This window comes from Salmo salar, chromosome 02, assembly GCF_965601325.2.
Source record: "Salmo salar chromosome 02, fSalSal1, whole genome shotgun sequence".
Classification (NCBI taxonomy): domain Eukaryota; kingdom Metazoa; phylum Chordata; class Actinopteri; order Salmoniformes; family Salmonidae; genus Salmo; species Salmo salar.
The window spans coordinates 74,791,389-74,807,169 of NC_138292.1; the positions used below are offsets into that span (position 1 = coordinate 74,791,389).

Consider the following 15,781-nt stretch of genomic DNA (forward strand, 5'->3'; position numbering starts at 1 on the left):
CAAGTAGAATCAGGTGTACTAAGTATTTTATAAAACACAATGGAAACGACAAAGGAAAAACACAACTGAAACAGAAAGTATTATAAAACATACAATAGAAACTATATAAACAGCCATCCTACTGAAATGACCAGTCCAGGCGAATACCAGGGGCGGCGAACTGGAGCCTCTCTGCCAGCACATACTTGAGTAAAAGTAGATTCCTTAATAGAAAATGACTCAAGTATAAGTGAAAGTCACCCGGTAAAATACTACTTGAGTAAAAGTCTAAAAGTAAATGGTTTAAAATATACTTCAGTATCTAAAGTAAATGTAATTGCTAAAATATACTTAGGTATGAAAAGTAAAAAAGTAAAGCAAACCAGATGGCACCTTTTTGTTGTTCTTTATTAATTCACAGATAACCAGGGACACACTCCAACATCATTTATAAACGAAGCATGTGTTTAGTGAGTCGGCCAAATCAGATACAGTAGGGATGTTCTCTTGATAAGTGTGTGAATTAAACTATTGTCGTGTCCTGGTAAGAATTCAAAATGTAAACAATAGTTTTGGGTATCAGGGAAAATGTACGGAGTAAAAAGTACATCATTTTCTTTAGGAATGTAGTGAAGTAAAAGTAAAAACCTTCATTTAATTAGGCATGTCAATTAAGAACAAATTGGTTTTTACATTGACCGCCAAACCCGGACAACGCTGGGCCAATTGTGCGCCGCCCTATGGGACTCCCAATCACGGCCGGTTCTGATACAGCCTGGATTCGAACCACGGTGTCTGTAGTGACGCCTCAAGCACTCGGAAGCCCAAGTAAAGTACAGATCCTCTAAAAACGACTTAAGTGGTACTTTCAAATGTTTCACTAAAGTACTTTACACCACTGGACGTGACATAGACAGAGCTGTAGGTGGTTTCGACCAGGGGACAATGGTGCTTGGTGGCGGCTTGGGCCCCGGTGGCCCCGCAGAGAGGGCAGACATACAGCCGCAGGTACGGGCACATCATGTCCCCATCCTGGTCCTTGAGGCTGTGGGACACAAACACAGACTCAGACTCCCCGTTGTGTTTGCAGAAGCTGCAGAACTTTCGCTCAGGTGATGGCACCTCCTCCGGCGTGTTTCTCCCACTCTGGCCCCGGGTGCCCGCGGGGGATCTGGACGCTGCTGTAGGGGGCTCGGGACCCTCGGTGCTGCTCGGACATAAAGGAGCGTCTTCATGCAAGAGGACGATTTCGGAATCCGGGGGTTCCATTTCGTGCCATAGTGGTGGTGTCGCCGCAGGTGTTATCGGTGACAGCAAGGCTCGTGGCGGAAACTCTTCAAATTCCACCATGGTCGAGCATATCCCGGAGTCATGACCCTCAACGGTTAACGGTTTTGGGGTGAACTTGCCTAACTGCATCTCCCGCACTAGGTCAGCTAGCTTCATGTAGTCACGCCACGGTTGGAAACTCTTGTTTTCGGACTCCATGTAAGGCGGTTTGTCTTGGAGTTGACTAATCATAGCGTTCATACTATCACTTGTATTTTTTATATCCCAACAGACTAGTGTCTGATAACGATCAGAATGTACCACAATAAAGAACGCTGGGTCTAAACTGACAACTCAACTGAAGGCAAATTTGACAACATTCACGTTTTAACCTGTCAGTGTTTTGTTAAACAGCCAATCAGATGGCGTTGTGCGGAGTCCGTGGCACGTGACAACAGCCAATCAAATGGTTTCAAACTGACAACTGCTAAATTAGCAATTTTAGAAGATCAACTATTTGGGATAAAATTTTACACCTCAACAACATTAAAAACTTAAAATATAACAGTTTAATCTATTCTAGGATCTAAATTGATAGGACTTAGATTATAATTCTTAGTTATATGAAGCTGTTTGATAATAGCCAATTGTAATAAGAAAATATCAGTAAAACAACTGTTAAACTTCAAAAATGCTTTTTTATTTTTTAAATATTTATTTATTTTCACCTTTATTTAACCAGGTAGGCCAGTTGAGAACAAGTTCACATTTACAACTGCGAACTGGCCAAGATAAAGCAAAGCAGTGCGACACAAACAACAACACAGAGGTACACATGGAATAATGAAACGTACAGTCAATAACACAATAGAATAAAAGTCTATATACAGTGAACTTCCTTGCTGTTCACTATGCTTCGACGTCCTTGCTGTTCACTACTACCAAAACGATTTTATAACACAATGGAAATGACAAAGGAACAACAACTGAAACAGACAATATTATAAAACATACAATGGAAACGACATAAACAGGCATCCTACTGAAATGACCAGTCCAGGCAGGGACGGGAGTTGGGGTAATCGGGGTTTGGAGAGAGGGATGGGGGACGGAGGGGAATACCGGGATTAGAGGAATGGGGAGATGGAGGAATTTAGTTACAGTCAAATAAATACACACGCAACAATCTATACAAAGTCCTTCTGTTATCATATAAGATCAATGATTACCTCAATCACCAATAATGATTTTCCCTTTGGGGGGGATCAATAAAGTTACGTTGAAATCCATCGAATTGAAGAAAGATGGCAAAGAAGGAAGGATTTAAACAGTTTAGTAACTAAATGACACCCCATTCCCTTCCAAAGTATCAACCCAGATTTGATCTGAAAGTGCGTGAAGTTATATGGGCCCAACGTTATAATAATAATGCACGTCTATAAATCACATTTTATTGTGTCACATAAACATATTTAGCAGATGTTATTGTGGGTGTAGAGAAATGCTTGTGTTCCTAGCTCCAACAGTGCAGTAGTATCTAACTATTCACAACAATATACACAGATATAAAAGTAAAAGAATGGAATTAAGAAATATAGAAATATTAGGACGAGCAATGTCAGAGTGGCAATGACTTAAATACAGTAGAATATAATATAGTTTAAAAAATAACCATATTTAGGTAGGCAAGTCAGTTAAGAACAAATTCTTATTTTCAATGACGGCCTAGGAACAGTGGGTTAACTGCCTTGTTCAGAGGCAGAACGACAGATTTGTACATTGTCAGATCGGGGATTCGATCTTGCAGACGTTCGGTTACTAGTCCAACGCTCTAACCACTATGCTACGCTATATAGTTTATACATACGAGATGAGTAATGCAGCATATAAACATTATTAAAGTGATTAATGTTCCATTATTAAAGTGGCCAGTGATTCCATGTCTGTGTATATTGTGCAGCAGCCTCTAACTAGCAGGGTTGAATTGGCATAAAAAGCTAGCACCTGGTTTAAGGGTATACCATTTAAGGGTTCTTTTCTTCTCCTCTGTCTTTCCTAATGCTGAGGACATCAGTTTGGAACAGTATGTAGTTACTGTGTTTTGTAGAATGTGTTATAAAATAAATCATTACTAAGGTGAATCTTTGGTTATTGTACATCTCATGTCAGTCGTGGCTCCATGAAACATGTTGCTTTTATAACTAACCAGTCTGAAAAGATTCCCAACATAAAGATCACCTTTACCACTAAGATCTAAAGTCCACCTGTAGACAATGCCCTATATAGTGCACTACTTTAGACCACAGCCCTATATAGTGCACTACTTTAGACCACAGCCCTATATAGTGCACTACTTTAGACCACAGCCCTATATAGTGCACTACTTTAGACCACAGCCCTATATAGTGCACTACTTTAGACCACAGCCCTATATAGTGCACTACTTTAGACCACAGACCTATATAGTGCACTACTTTAGACCACAGCCCCTATATAGTGCACTACTTTAGACCACAGCCCTATATAGCACACTACTTTAGAGCACACCCTATATAGTGCACTACTTTAGACCACAGCCCTATATAGTGCACTACTTTAGACCACAGACCTATATAGTGCACTACTTTAGACCACAGCCCTATATAGTGCATTACTTTAGACCACAGCCCTATATAGTGCACTACTTTAGACCACAGACCTATATAGTGCACTGCTTTAGACCACAGCCCTATATAGTGCACTACTTTAGATCACAGCCCTATATAGTGCACTACTTTAGACCACAGCCCTAGATAGCACACTACTTTAGAGCACACACTATATAGTGCACTACTTTAGACCACAGCCCTATATAGTGCAGTACTGTTGACCACAGCCCCATGGCCCCTGATCAAAAGTAGGGCACTATTTCGGAAATACAATGCCATTTGGGACATACACATGATGTGCAGACAGGGACCCCTTTTTAGGGACACCTTGCTGATAATTAAGACACTCAGGAGTAGCCAATACAGATATTATTGTTATTATTATAGAAGACATGCATAATAATAAACAAACATACTATTTAAACAAAAGGTTCTTTAAAGTGAGATTAGATTTAACATTAAAGTCCTGTACAGCCAATGAAATGTCATCACATTTTATTCTTCACATGCGCCAAATACAACAGGTGTAGGTAGATCTTACCGTGAATTAATTACTTACAAGCCCTTAACCAACTAGGTAGTTTAAGAAATATAGTTAAGAAAATATTTACTAAATAAAGTAAACAATAAAATAAAAAGTAACAGAATAAAATAACAATAAACGAGGCTATATACAGGGAGTACCGGTACCGAGTCAATGTGCAGGGGTACAGGTTAGTCAAGGTAATTTGTACATTAAGGTTGGGGTAAAGTGTCTATGCATTGATACACAGCGAGTAGCAGAAGTGTAAAAACAAGGGGATGGGGGTTGGGGTTAATGTAAATAGTCCGGGTGGCCACGTGATTAATTGTTCAGCAGTCTTATGACTCGAGGGTCGAAGCTGTTAGGGAACCTATTGGACCTAGACTCGGCTCTCTGGTATCGCTTGCCGTGCAGTGACAGAGAGAACAGTCTATGATTTAGATGACTGGAGTCGTCAACCATTTGTTGGGCCTTCCTCTCCAATCTAAGTAGCATACACGTTGGAAAGTCCAAAAAAGAAAAGAAACCACACTTCTAGATCTATTAAAATACAAGTATAACACTAAAATAGTAGCTAGCATGGTAAATTACAATTACACAAAAGTAGCTCTGCACACCAAGTGATAAAACGGCAGTTGTGTTGTTGTCAACAGTGATTTTCTTACAATTGGACTGTAGACTTGCAGATGTACAGTTAGATTTGAGCATATAGTTTTAAAATAATAGTCAGGAAAACAAGCCTCAAAACAAGACAACACTTCCGTTTTTTCCTCCCCTAAGTAGCAGGGAGAAACGTGGATAAACGTCTAATTCTGCAGTGAGAGTTTGTTGATAATGGCCGTTTATTAGTCGACACAGTATTAGAGGTTGGGAGGTTTTACAAAATCTCACAGCAACATGTAAAGACCAGTTAGTTTGGTCACAGACAGACAGAGACATTTACACTTTAAAGTAAAAACAGAAAACTCAAACCCAAAATGTGTTGTAAAGAACAAGTGAACGGGCATGCAAATAATCAAAAACTACACGTCATAAATAAATAGAAATAAGTGAAAAAAAAGTTGAAAACACACGAGAAAAAGTAAAGGCAGTAAATTAAACAAATCACACGACTAACAGGCTATTACACAGTCTACAAACTAGTCAGTCTATTCCAAACGACTTCTAAGCTAAATATCCACACCTAAATCCTCTTACAATTGTCCGCATACAGTGCGCATGAGATGCTAAAGGAAGTCGCCAACACAACAGCCTGAACAGTCTCTTCGGCGCTTCTCTAGCTCTGGTCCCACCCATCTCGCAACAACAAGTTGCCTCTGTTAGTAGGTTTAGAGGGTAGCGCAGTAACGGCCTGGACCAGAGTTAGCGCTTCTATCACTTGACATAGACAGAGCTGTAGGTGGTTTCGACCCGGGGACAGAAGCGCTTGGTGTGGGCTTGAGCCCCAGCTGCCCCGCAGAGAGAACAGTCTATGATTTAGATGACTGGAGTCTTTGACCATTTGTTGGGCCTTCCTCTCCAATCTAAGTAGCATACACGTTGGAAAGTTAAAAAAAAGAAGAAAAGAAACCACACTTCTAGATCTATTAAAATACAAGTATAACACTAAAATAGTAGCTAGCATGGTAAATTACAATTACACAAAAGTAGCTCTGCACACCAAGTCATAAAACAGCAGGTGTGTTGTTGTCAATAGTGATGTTCTTATAATAGTGAAATTGGCCTGTAGTCTTGCAGATGTACAGTAAAATTTGAGCATATAGTTTTAAAATAATAGTCAGGAAAACAAGTCTCAAAACAAGACAACACTTCCGTTTTTTCCTCCCCTAAGTAGCAGGGAGAAACGTGGATAAACGTCTAATTCTGCAGTGAGAGTTTGTTGATAATGGCCGTTTATTAGTCGACACAGTATTAGAGGTTGGGAGGTTTTACAAAATCTCACAGCAACATGTAAAGACCAGTTAGTTTGGTCACAGACAGACAGAGACATTTACACTTTAAAGTAAAAACAGAAAACTCAAACCCAAAATGTGTTGTAAAGAACAAGTGAACGGGCATGCAAATAATCAAAAACCACATGTCATAAATAAATAGAAATAAGTGAAAAAAGTTGAAAACACATGAGAAAAAGTAAAGGCAGTAAATTAAACAAATCACACGACTAACAGGCTATTACACAGTCTACAAACTAGTCAGTCTATTCCAAACGACTTCTAAGCTAAATATCCACACCTAAATCCTCTTACAATTGTCCGCATACAGTGCGCATGAGACGCTAAAGGAAGTCGCCAACACAACAGCCTGAACAGTCTCTTCGGCGCTTCTCTAGCTCTGGTCCCACCCATCTCGCAACAACAAGTTGCCTCTGTTAGTAGGTTTAGAGGGTAGCGCAGTAACGGCCTGGACCAGAATTAGCGCTTCTACCGCTTGACATAGACAGAGTTGTAGGTGGTTTCGACCCGGGGACAGAAGCGCTTGGTGTGGGCTTGAGCCCCGGTGGCCCCGCAGAGAGGGCAGATATAATGCCGCAGGTACGGGCACACCACGCCCCCATCCTGGTCCTTTAGATTGTGGGACCCAAACACAGACTCTGACTCCCCGTTGTGTTTACAGAAGCTGCAGAACTGAAGCTCGGGTGATGGCACCTCCTCCGGCGTCTTGGAGCGGGTCGCCTTCTTTCTCTCCCTCTGTCCCCGGGTGCCCGCGGAGGGTCTGGACGCTGCCGTAGGGGGCTCGGGACCCTCGCTGCTGTTCGGATGTAAAGCAGCGTCTTTACGCACAGGGACAATTTTGGAATCCAGGGGTTCCTTTTCGTGCCGTAGGGGTGGTGTCGCCGCCGGTGCTATCGGTGACAGCAATGCTCGCGGCGGGAACTGTTCAAGTTCCACCATGGTCGAGCATATCCCGGAGTGATGACCGTCAACGGTTAACGGTTCTGATGTGAAGTTCCCTAACTTCATCTCCCGCACTGCGTCCGCTAGCTTCATGTAGTCGCGCCACAGTTGGAAACTCTTGTTTTCGGACTCCATTTCCGGTAGGTGTTGGAGTTGAGAACTAAACGATGCCATTGTTCAATGAATTGAGAACTAAACTGAAGGCAAGTTGGACAACACGCAGGTTTGGACCTGTCCGTGTTTTGGAAAGCAGCCAATCAAATGGTGATGTACGGACGCCGTGGCAAGTGACAACAGCCAATCAAATGGTTTCAAACGGACAACTGCTAAATTGGTCATTTTAGAAAATCAACTATTTGGAATACAATTTTACACCTCAACAATATTAAAACATTTCACAGATAATTGTTTAATCTATTCTAGGGTGTAAATTGATAGGACTTAGATTATAATTCTTAGTTATAGGAAGCTGTTTGATAATAGCCTATTGTAATAACAAAATATCACTGAGCGGGTCGCCTTGTTTCTCTGTTAAAATTCAAAACTGCTTCGGCTTCCTTGCTGTTCACTACTACCACCATTAAGTTATTGTAACATTTCTCCTGGCTCATCGAATCAATTCAGTAATCATTAGTATTGGTACTGCGGAGTTGGAGGATGGAGAGTTGGTGCGGCTGGTTTCCGGGTAAGGGAGCAGTGTGTCAGGAAGCAGTGCGGCTTGGCAGGGTAATGTTTCGAAGGACGCATGGCTCTCGAACCTCGCCTCTCCCGAGTCCGTACTGGAGTTGCAGCGATGGGGTAAGACTGTAACTACCAATTGGATATCACGAAATTGCGGAGGAAAAGGGGTAAACAGTAAAACAAAATAAAGAATGGCATTACTGAAGAGCTCAGTAACCTCAATTGTTATTATTTTTGGAAGATTGTTGTTTTATATCCCCCCCAAATTGCGGACCACCTGCAGTACCCAAGATAAGCACTGATCTAGATATTTCATCTTGTTTCAGTAACATTACTGGTCAGATACATTTATCCATCTTCCTAGAACCTGTACACTATTTTAGAAGTTTGTATTCGCTTGTTTTAAAGCCTACGATGAACCATTATTCCCCATATAGCGCACATGTGGCTCTGGTCAAATGTAGTGCATTATATAGGGAATGGTGCCATTCTCTTTCTCTCTCTTCCCCTTAACTAGTGAGAAAGAGGAAGACAAGAAAGATGAAGGGCATGAAGACGCTACAGAACTGGTCTGTGGCCTGATCAGAGAACTCTCCTACCTAAAGTGAGTCTTCCTCTCTTTTCCCTCCTCTCCCTCCATCCTTCTACTTCTTCACCACTTTCTCCTAGTGATGACCTTTGACCTAATGAACTTTAGAAGTCAGCCTGATCCGCCCCACAGATCTCTGAGCTCTGATTGGCTAGATGGCTGTCTGCTCAGATGGACACATAGATAAGAAACTCTCCTCGGAAAACACAGGAGAGGAGAAGTTGTAAACTCTCCAAGCCCTCCATCTCTTCTCTCTCTCAATTCAAGGTTTCAAGTTAAATAAAAAATGAACAGTAAACATTACACAACGTTTCAAAAGAACAAATACATTTAAAATGTAATTATGTATATATACACAGTGTTCTAATGATGTGCAAATAGTTCAACTACAAAAGGGAAATTAAATTGGGGAAACACACCGAACCATCATCCCAACGCCCCCAAAGGCTCATGGGTAACAGTCTTCACATAGCGGAGGCTCACTTGAAAGTTGATTTGTATTTATGTTTTGACTTGAAAACTCAAGATCAGTTTGAGAACAATGATCCAAAGTATCAACCCAGATTAGAACTGAATGTTTGTCAAGTTATATGAACACAACATTATAATAATAATGCTGGTCTATAATACCATTTAAGGGTTCTTTTCTTCTCCTCTGTCTTTCCTAATGCTGAGGACATCAGTTTGGAACAGTATGTAGTTACTGTGTTTTGTAGAATGTGTTATAAAATAAATCATTACTAAGGTGAATCTTTGGTTATTGTACATCTCATGTCAGTCGTGGCTCCATGAAACATGTTGCTTTTATAACTAACCAGTCTGAAAAGATTCCCAACATAAAGATCACCTTTACCACTAAGATCTAAAGTCCACCTGTAGACAATGCCCTATATAGTGCACTACTTTAGACCACAGCCCTATATAGTGCACTACTTTAGACCACAGCCCTATATAGTGCACTACTTTAGACCACAGACCTATATAGTGCACTACTTTAGACCACAGCCCTATATAGTGCACTACTTTAGACCACAGCCCTATATAGTGCACTACTTTAGACCACAGCCCTATATAGCACACTACTTTAGAGCACACCCTATATAGTGCACTACTTTAGACCACAGCCCTATATAGTGCACTACTTTAGACCACAGACCTATATAGTGCACTACTTTAGACCACAGCCCTATATAGCACACTACTTTAGAGCACACCCTATATAGTGCACTACTTTAGACCACAGACCTATATAGTGCACTACTTTAGACCACAGCCCTATATAGTGCACTACTTTAGACCACAGACCTATATAGTGCACTGCTTTAGACCACAGCCCTATATAGTGCACTACTTTAGATCACAGCCCTATATAGTGCACTACTTTAGACCACAGCCCTATATAGTGCACTGCTTTAGACCACAGCCCTATATAGTGCACTACTTTAGATCACAGCCCTATATAGTGCACTACTTTAGACCACAGCCCTATATAGTGCACTACATTAGACCACAGCCCTATATAGTGCACTACATTAGACCACAGCCCTATATAGTGCACTACTTTAGACCACAGCCCTATATAGTGCACTACTTTAGACCACAGCCCTATATAGTGCACTACTTTAGACCACAGCCCTATATAGTGCACTACTTTAGACCACAGCCCTATATAGTGCACTACTTTAGACCACAGCCCTATATAGTGCGCTACTTTTGACCACAGCCCTACGGCCCCTGATCAAATGTAGGGCACTATTTCGGAAATACAATGCCATTTGGGACATACACATGATGTGCAGACAGGGACACCTTTTTAGGGACACCTTGCTGATAATTAAGACACACAGGAGTAGCCAATACAGATATTATTGTTATTATTATAGAAGACATGCATAATAATAAACAAACATACTATTTAAACAAAAGGTTCTTTAAAGTGAGATTAGATTTAACATTAAAGTCCTGTACAGCCAATGTAAGGTGCATCGAGGTTGAAAAGTCAAATTTAAAATAAAAAAAAATAACACTTCTAGATCTATTAAAGTAATTAAAATACAAGTATAACAGTTTAAAATTGTAGCTAGCACGGTAAATGAGAAATACAAAGTAGCTCTGCACACCACGTCATAAACTAGCAGTTGTGTTGTTGTCAATAGTGATGTTCTTATAATAGTGATATTAGGCCTGTAGATTTGCAGATGTAGTTAGATTAGAGCATGTCGTTTTAAAGTCAGGAAAGCAAGTTTCAAAACAAGACAACACTTCCGTTTTTTCCTCCCCAAAGTAGCAGGGAGAAACGTGGATAAACGTCTAATTCTGCAGTGAGAGTTTGTTGATAATGGCGGTTCAGTTAGCGACACAGTAAGAGGTTGAGGTTTTACAAAATCTCATACCAACATGTAAAGAAGCAGTTAGTTTGGTCACAGACAGACATTTACACTTTAAAGTAAAAACAGAAAACTCAAACCCAAAATGTGTTGTGAAGAACACGTGCACGCAAATAATCAAAAACAACACGTCATAAATACATAGAAATAAGCTACAATAGTTGAAAACACACGAAAAAAAGTAAAGGCAGTAAATTAAACAAATCACACGACTAACAGTCTATTACACAGTCTACAAACTAGTCAGTCTATTCCAAACTGCGTCTAAGCTAAATATCCACACCTAAATCCTCTTACAATTGTCCGCATACAGTGCGCATGAGACGCTAAAGGAAGTCGCAAACACAACAGCCTGAACAGTCTCTTCCGCGCTTCTCTAGCTCTGGTCCCACCCATCTCGCAACAACAAGTTGCCTCAGTTAGTCTAGAGGGTAGCGCAGTAACTGCCTGGACCAGAGTTAGCGCTTCTATCACTTGACATAGACAGAGCTGTAGGTGGTTTCGACCCGGGGACAGAAGCGCTTGGTGTGGGCTTGGGCCTTAGTGGCCCCGCAGAGAGGGCAGATATAATGCCGCAGGTACGGGCACACCACGCCCCCATCCTGGTCCTTTAGATTGTGGGACCCAAACACAGACTCTGACTCCCCGTTGTGTTTACAGAAGCTGCAGATCTTGCGCTCAGGTGATGACACCTCCTCCGGCGCCTTCTTTCTCTCCCTCTGGCCCCGGGTACCCGCCGAGGATCTAGACGCCGCTGTAGGGGGCTCGGGACCCTCGGTGCTGCTCGGACGTAAAGCAGCGTCTTTACGCACGGGGACGATTTCGGAATCCAGGGGTTCCATTTCGTGCCATAGTGGTGGTGTCGCCGCAGGTGTTATCGGTGACAGCAAGGCTCGCGGCGGGAACTCTTCAAATTCCACCATGGTCGAGCATATCCCGGAGTCATGACCCTCAACGGTTAACGGTTCTGGGGTGAACTTGCCTAACTGCATCTCCCGCACTAGGTCAGCTAGCTTCATGTAGTCACGCCACGGTTGGAAACTCTTGTTTTCGGACTCCATGTAAGGCGGTTTGTCTTGGAGTTGACTAAACATAGTATGAACGCTATCACTTGTATTTGTTATATCCCAACAGACTAGTGTCTGATAACGATCAGAATGTACCACAATAAAGAACGCTGGGTCTAAACTTCTGAACAATGCGATGGGTTCAATTCATTGAGAACACAACTGAAGGCAAGCTTGACAACATGCATCTTTGGGCTTGTCGGTGTTTTGGAAAGCAGCCAATCAGATGGTGTCGTGCGCCAGCAGTGCGCAGTCCGTGGCACGCGACAACAGCCAATCAAATGGTTTCACAATAACTGCTAAATTGGTCATTTTAGAAGAACAACTATTTGGGATACAATTTTACACCTCAACAACATTAAAACACTTCAAATATAACTGTTTAATCTATTCTAGGGTCTAAATTGATAGGACTTCTAATTCTTAGTTATATGAAGCTGTTTGATAATAGCCTATTTTAAGATCAAAATGTCACTGAGCGGGTCGCCTTCTTTCTCTGTTAAAATTCAAAACGGCTCCGACTAACTTGCTGTTCACTACTACCACCATTAAGTTATTGTAACATTTCTCCTGGTTCATCGAATCATTCCAGTAATCATGAGTAGAGAAGGAACGTGTCAAACAATTAATCTTTATTAATCACATTGAAAAACGATTTCATCAAACACAATAGAAACAAAGGAACAACTGAAACAGACAATATTATACAAACATACAATGGAAACGACAGAAACAGCCATCCTACTGAAATGACCAGTCCAGGCGAGTACCAGTGGCGGCGAACTGGAGCCTCTCTGCCAGCACATCCCAGCACTCTGACTGAGCATCACTCTCACTGGACCTGCGGAGTTGGAGGGAATGGAGGTTGACGGGAGGGGGCGGGGTAATGGCGGAATTTAGATAGATTGGTGTGTGTTTGTGTGATCGACAACAAAAATCCATCTGTAATCATATACTATCTGTGATTACCTCAATCACTAATAATGATTTTCCCTTTGGGGATGATTAATAAAAGATGTTTAAAATCAATCTTATTGAAGAAAGAGTACAAAGACTGGATGGATTGAACAGTTTAGTAACTAGGTCCACATCTTAAATGACACCCCATTCCATATATAGTGGCCTACTTCTGACCAGGCCCTGGTCAATAACAGAGCACCAAATAGGGAATAGGGGGCCATTTGGAACAGAGCAAGGACATGTCTGGGCCTGACCTGCAGTTGGAGGGCAGAGTAGAGCTCTGGGGTGCAAACTTTGACCCTGCCATGAACCTGCAGAGACCCCGATGACCCTAACCAGGGCATGATCCCAGAGGAGGGCGTGGCCTGGCGGCAGCCGGACAGGATCATGTGATCAGAATCTGAGAGATCTGCGAGCGTACACACACGAATCCCCTGAAGTGACTAAAAGACGATGCTATAGACAAACCTGTTAGTAAAGCAATAACTATAGCTGAACCCAAACTAGTAAAGCTTTTGCAAATATCTAGCAGTATGTAGTGGTCATTGTTGATTATAAACGGGGTAGTTGGAGCCTAAATACTGATTGGCTGAAAGCCATGGTATATCAGACCATATACCACGGGTATGACAAAAAATAAGTACAATTTACTGCTCTAATTACGTTGGTAACCAGTTTATAATAGCAATAAGGCACCTCAGGGGTTTGTGCTATATGGCCTACATTTTAAATTTAACTAGGCAAGTCAGATAAGAACAAATTCTTATTTACAATGACGGCCTACCCCAGCCAAACTCAGACGACGCTGGGCCAATTGTGCGTCGTCCTATGGGACTCCCAATCATGGCTAGTTGTGATACAGCCTGGAATCAAACCAGGGTGTCTGTAGCGACGCATCAAGCACTGAGATGCAGTGCCTTAGATCGCTGCGCCACTCGGGAATCCCCAATATACACTACATGACAAAAGTATGTGGACACCCCTTCAAATTAGTGGCTTCGGTTTTTTCAGACATGTCCGTTGCTGACAGGTGTATAAAAATCGAGCACACAGCCATGCAATCTTCATAGACAAACATTGGCAGTAGAATGGCCTAACTGACTTTCAACATGGCATAGTCATAGGATGCCACCTTTCCAACAAGTCAGTTCATCAAATTTCTGCCCTGCTAGAGCTGCTCCTGTCAACTGTAAGTGCCGTTATTGTGAAGTGGAAACATCTAGGAGCAACAACGGCTCAGCCGCAAAGTGGTAGGCCACACAAGCTCACAGAACCGGACCACCTAGTGCTGAGGCACGTAGCGAGTAAAAATAGTCTGTCCTCGGTGGCAACACTCACTAACGAGTTCCAAACTGCCTCTAGAAGCAACATCAGCACAATAACTGTTCGTCGGGAGCTTCATGAAATGGATTTCCATGGCTGAGCAGCAACACACAAGCTTAGGATCACCATATACAATGCCAAGCATCGGCTGGAGTGGTGTAAAGCTCACTGCCATTAGACTCTGGAGCAGTGGAAACGCGTTCTCTAGAGTGATGAATCACGCTTCACCATCTGGCAGTCCGACGGACGAATCTGGGTTTGGAGGATGCCAGGAGAACGCTACCAGCCCCAATGTATAGGGCCAACTGTAGAGTTTAGTGGTGGAGGAATAATGTTCTGGGGCTGTTTTTCATGGTTCGGGCTAGGCACCTTAGTTCCAGTGAAGAGAAATCTTAACGCTACAGCATACAATGACATTCTAGACGATTCTGTGCTTCCAACTTTGTGGCAACAGTTTGGGGAAGGCTCTTTCCTGTTTCAGCATGACAATTTCCCTGTGCACAAAGCAAGGTCCATACAGAAATGGTTTGCCGAGATCGGCGTGGAAGAACTTGACTGTCCTGCACAGAGCCCTGACCTCAACCCCATCGAACACCTTTCGGAAGAATAGTAACGCAGACTGTGAGCCAGGCCTAATTGCCCAACAGAGTCCAAACTCACTAATGCTCTTGTGGCTGAATGGAAGCAAGTCCCTGCAGCAATGTTCCAACGCCTAGTGGAAAGCCTTCCCAGAAGAGTGGAGGCTGTTACAGCAGTAAAAGGGGGACCAACTCCATATTAATCACCATTATTTTGGAAGGAGATGTTCGACCAACAGGTGTCCACATACTTTTGGTCATGTATGTATATACAGTAGATGTATAGAGCAAGATTTTTGCTGACTCACTGAGGATGGTGCTCTCTCTCCTGTTGTGACGCTGCAACGTTTTCCCCAAACGGAGAGTCAAACAGATACTGCTGCTTCACCACACAGGCCCTCTGCTGCTCAAACTCACGCCTCTACACACACGCAGGCAGACACTTTGCAGTATTTATTGTATGTATTACAAGCATTTCGCTTCACTCGCAATAACATCCAACATCTGCTAACCATGTGTATGTGACCAATAAAACTTTGAATTGATTTGAGACACTAAGTACATAATAAAATAACCACAGTCAAACACTAAGAGGGGTTGGGTTAAATGCAGAAGACACATTTTAAGTGACTGCATTCAGTTGTACAACTGACTTTGTATCCCCCATCCCTCTAATCTTTCTTTCAATCCAAGGAGACCGTTTCCACTCCCTCCCTGTCTCTCCCGCCCCTCACCTCGTGGCCCAATCGGATGGCGGCATCGGTGAAGGCCCGTCTCTCCCTATGGAAGCTCCGCTTCTGGTGTTCTAGCTCCGCCCAGATGCTCTGAAGCCGCTCTGAAGCCGCTCCCACTCTTCCAGGAAGTAGCAGTCTGTCAGAGCGGC

General features: G+C 42.5%; 3 protein-coding genes across 3 annotated transcripts; all 3 read right to left on the minus strand.

Annotated features, from left to right (window-relative positions):
- Positions 1-369: 369 nt before the first annotated feature.
- LOC106592322 (nanos homolog 3-like) lies at positions 370-1,613 on the minus strand. Its single transcript, XM_014183662.2, has one exon. The coding sequence runs from the start codon at positions 1,507-1,509 to the stop codon at positions 835-837; it is 675 nt and encodes a 224-aa protein (XP_014039137.1). The 5' UTR covers positions 1,510-1,613; the 3' UTR covers positions 370-834.
- Positions 1,614-5,243: 3,630 nt separating this feature from the next.
- LOC106592331 (nanos homolog 3-like) lies at positions 5,244-7,741 on the minus strand. The gene has a single exon (XM_014183670.3). It carries the CDS (start codon positions 7,485-7,487, stop codon positions 6,840-6,842), a length of 648 nt encoding a protein of 215 aa, XP_014039145.3. The 5' UTR covers positions 7,488-7,741; the 3' UTR covers positions 5,244-6,839.
- A 2,804-nt stretch (positions 7,742-10,545) lies between these two features.
- LOC106592701 (nanos homolog 3) lies at positions 10,546-12,230 on the minus strand. Its single transcript, XM_014184031.3, has one exon. It carries the CDS (start codon positions 12,062-12,064, stop codon positions 11,441-11,443), a length of 624 nt encoding a protein of 207 aa, XP_014039506.1. The 5' UTR covers positions 12,065-12,230; the 3' UTR covers positions 10,546-11,440.
- Between the last annotated feature and the right edge of the window lie 3,551 nt (positions 12,231-15,781).

What these genes read in the sequence shown, in the direction of transcription:
- LOC106592322 (XM_014183662.2), bottom strand. Translation starts at nt 1,509, where the DNA reads ATGAACGCTATGATTAGTCAACTCCAAGACAAACCGCCTTACATGGAG.
- LOC106592331 (XM_014183670.3), bottom strand. Translation starts at nt 7,487, where the DNA reads ATGGCATCGTTTAGTTCTCAACTCCAACACCTACCGGAAATGGAGTCC.
- LOC106592701 (XM_014184031.3), bottom strand. Translation starts at nt 12,064, where the DNA reads ATGTTTAGTCAACTCCAAGACAAACCGCCTTACATGGAGTCCGAAAAC.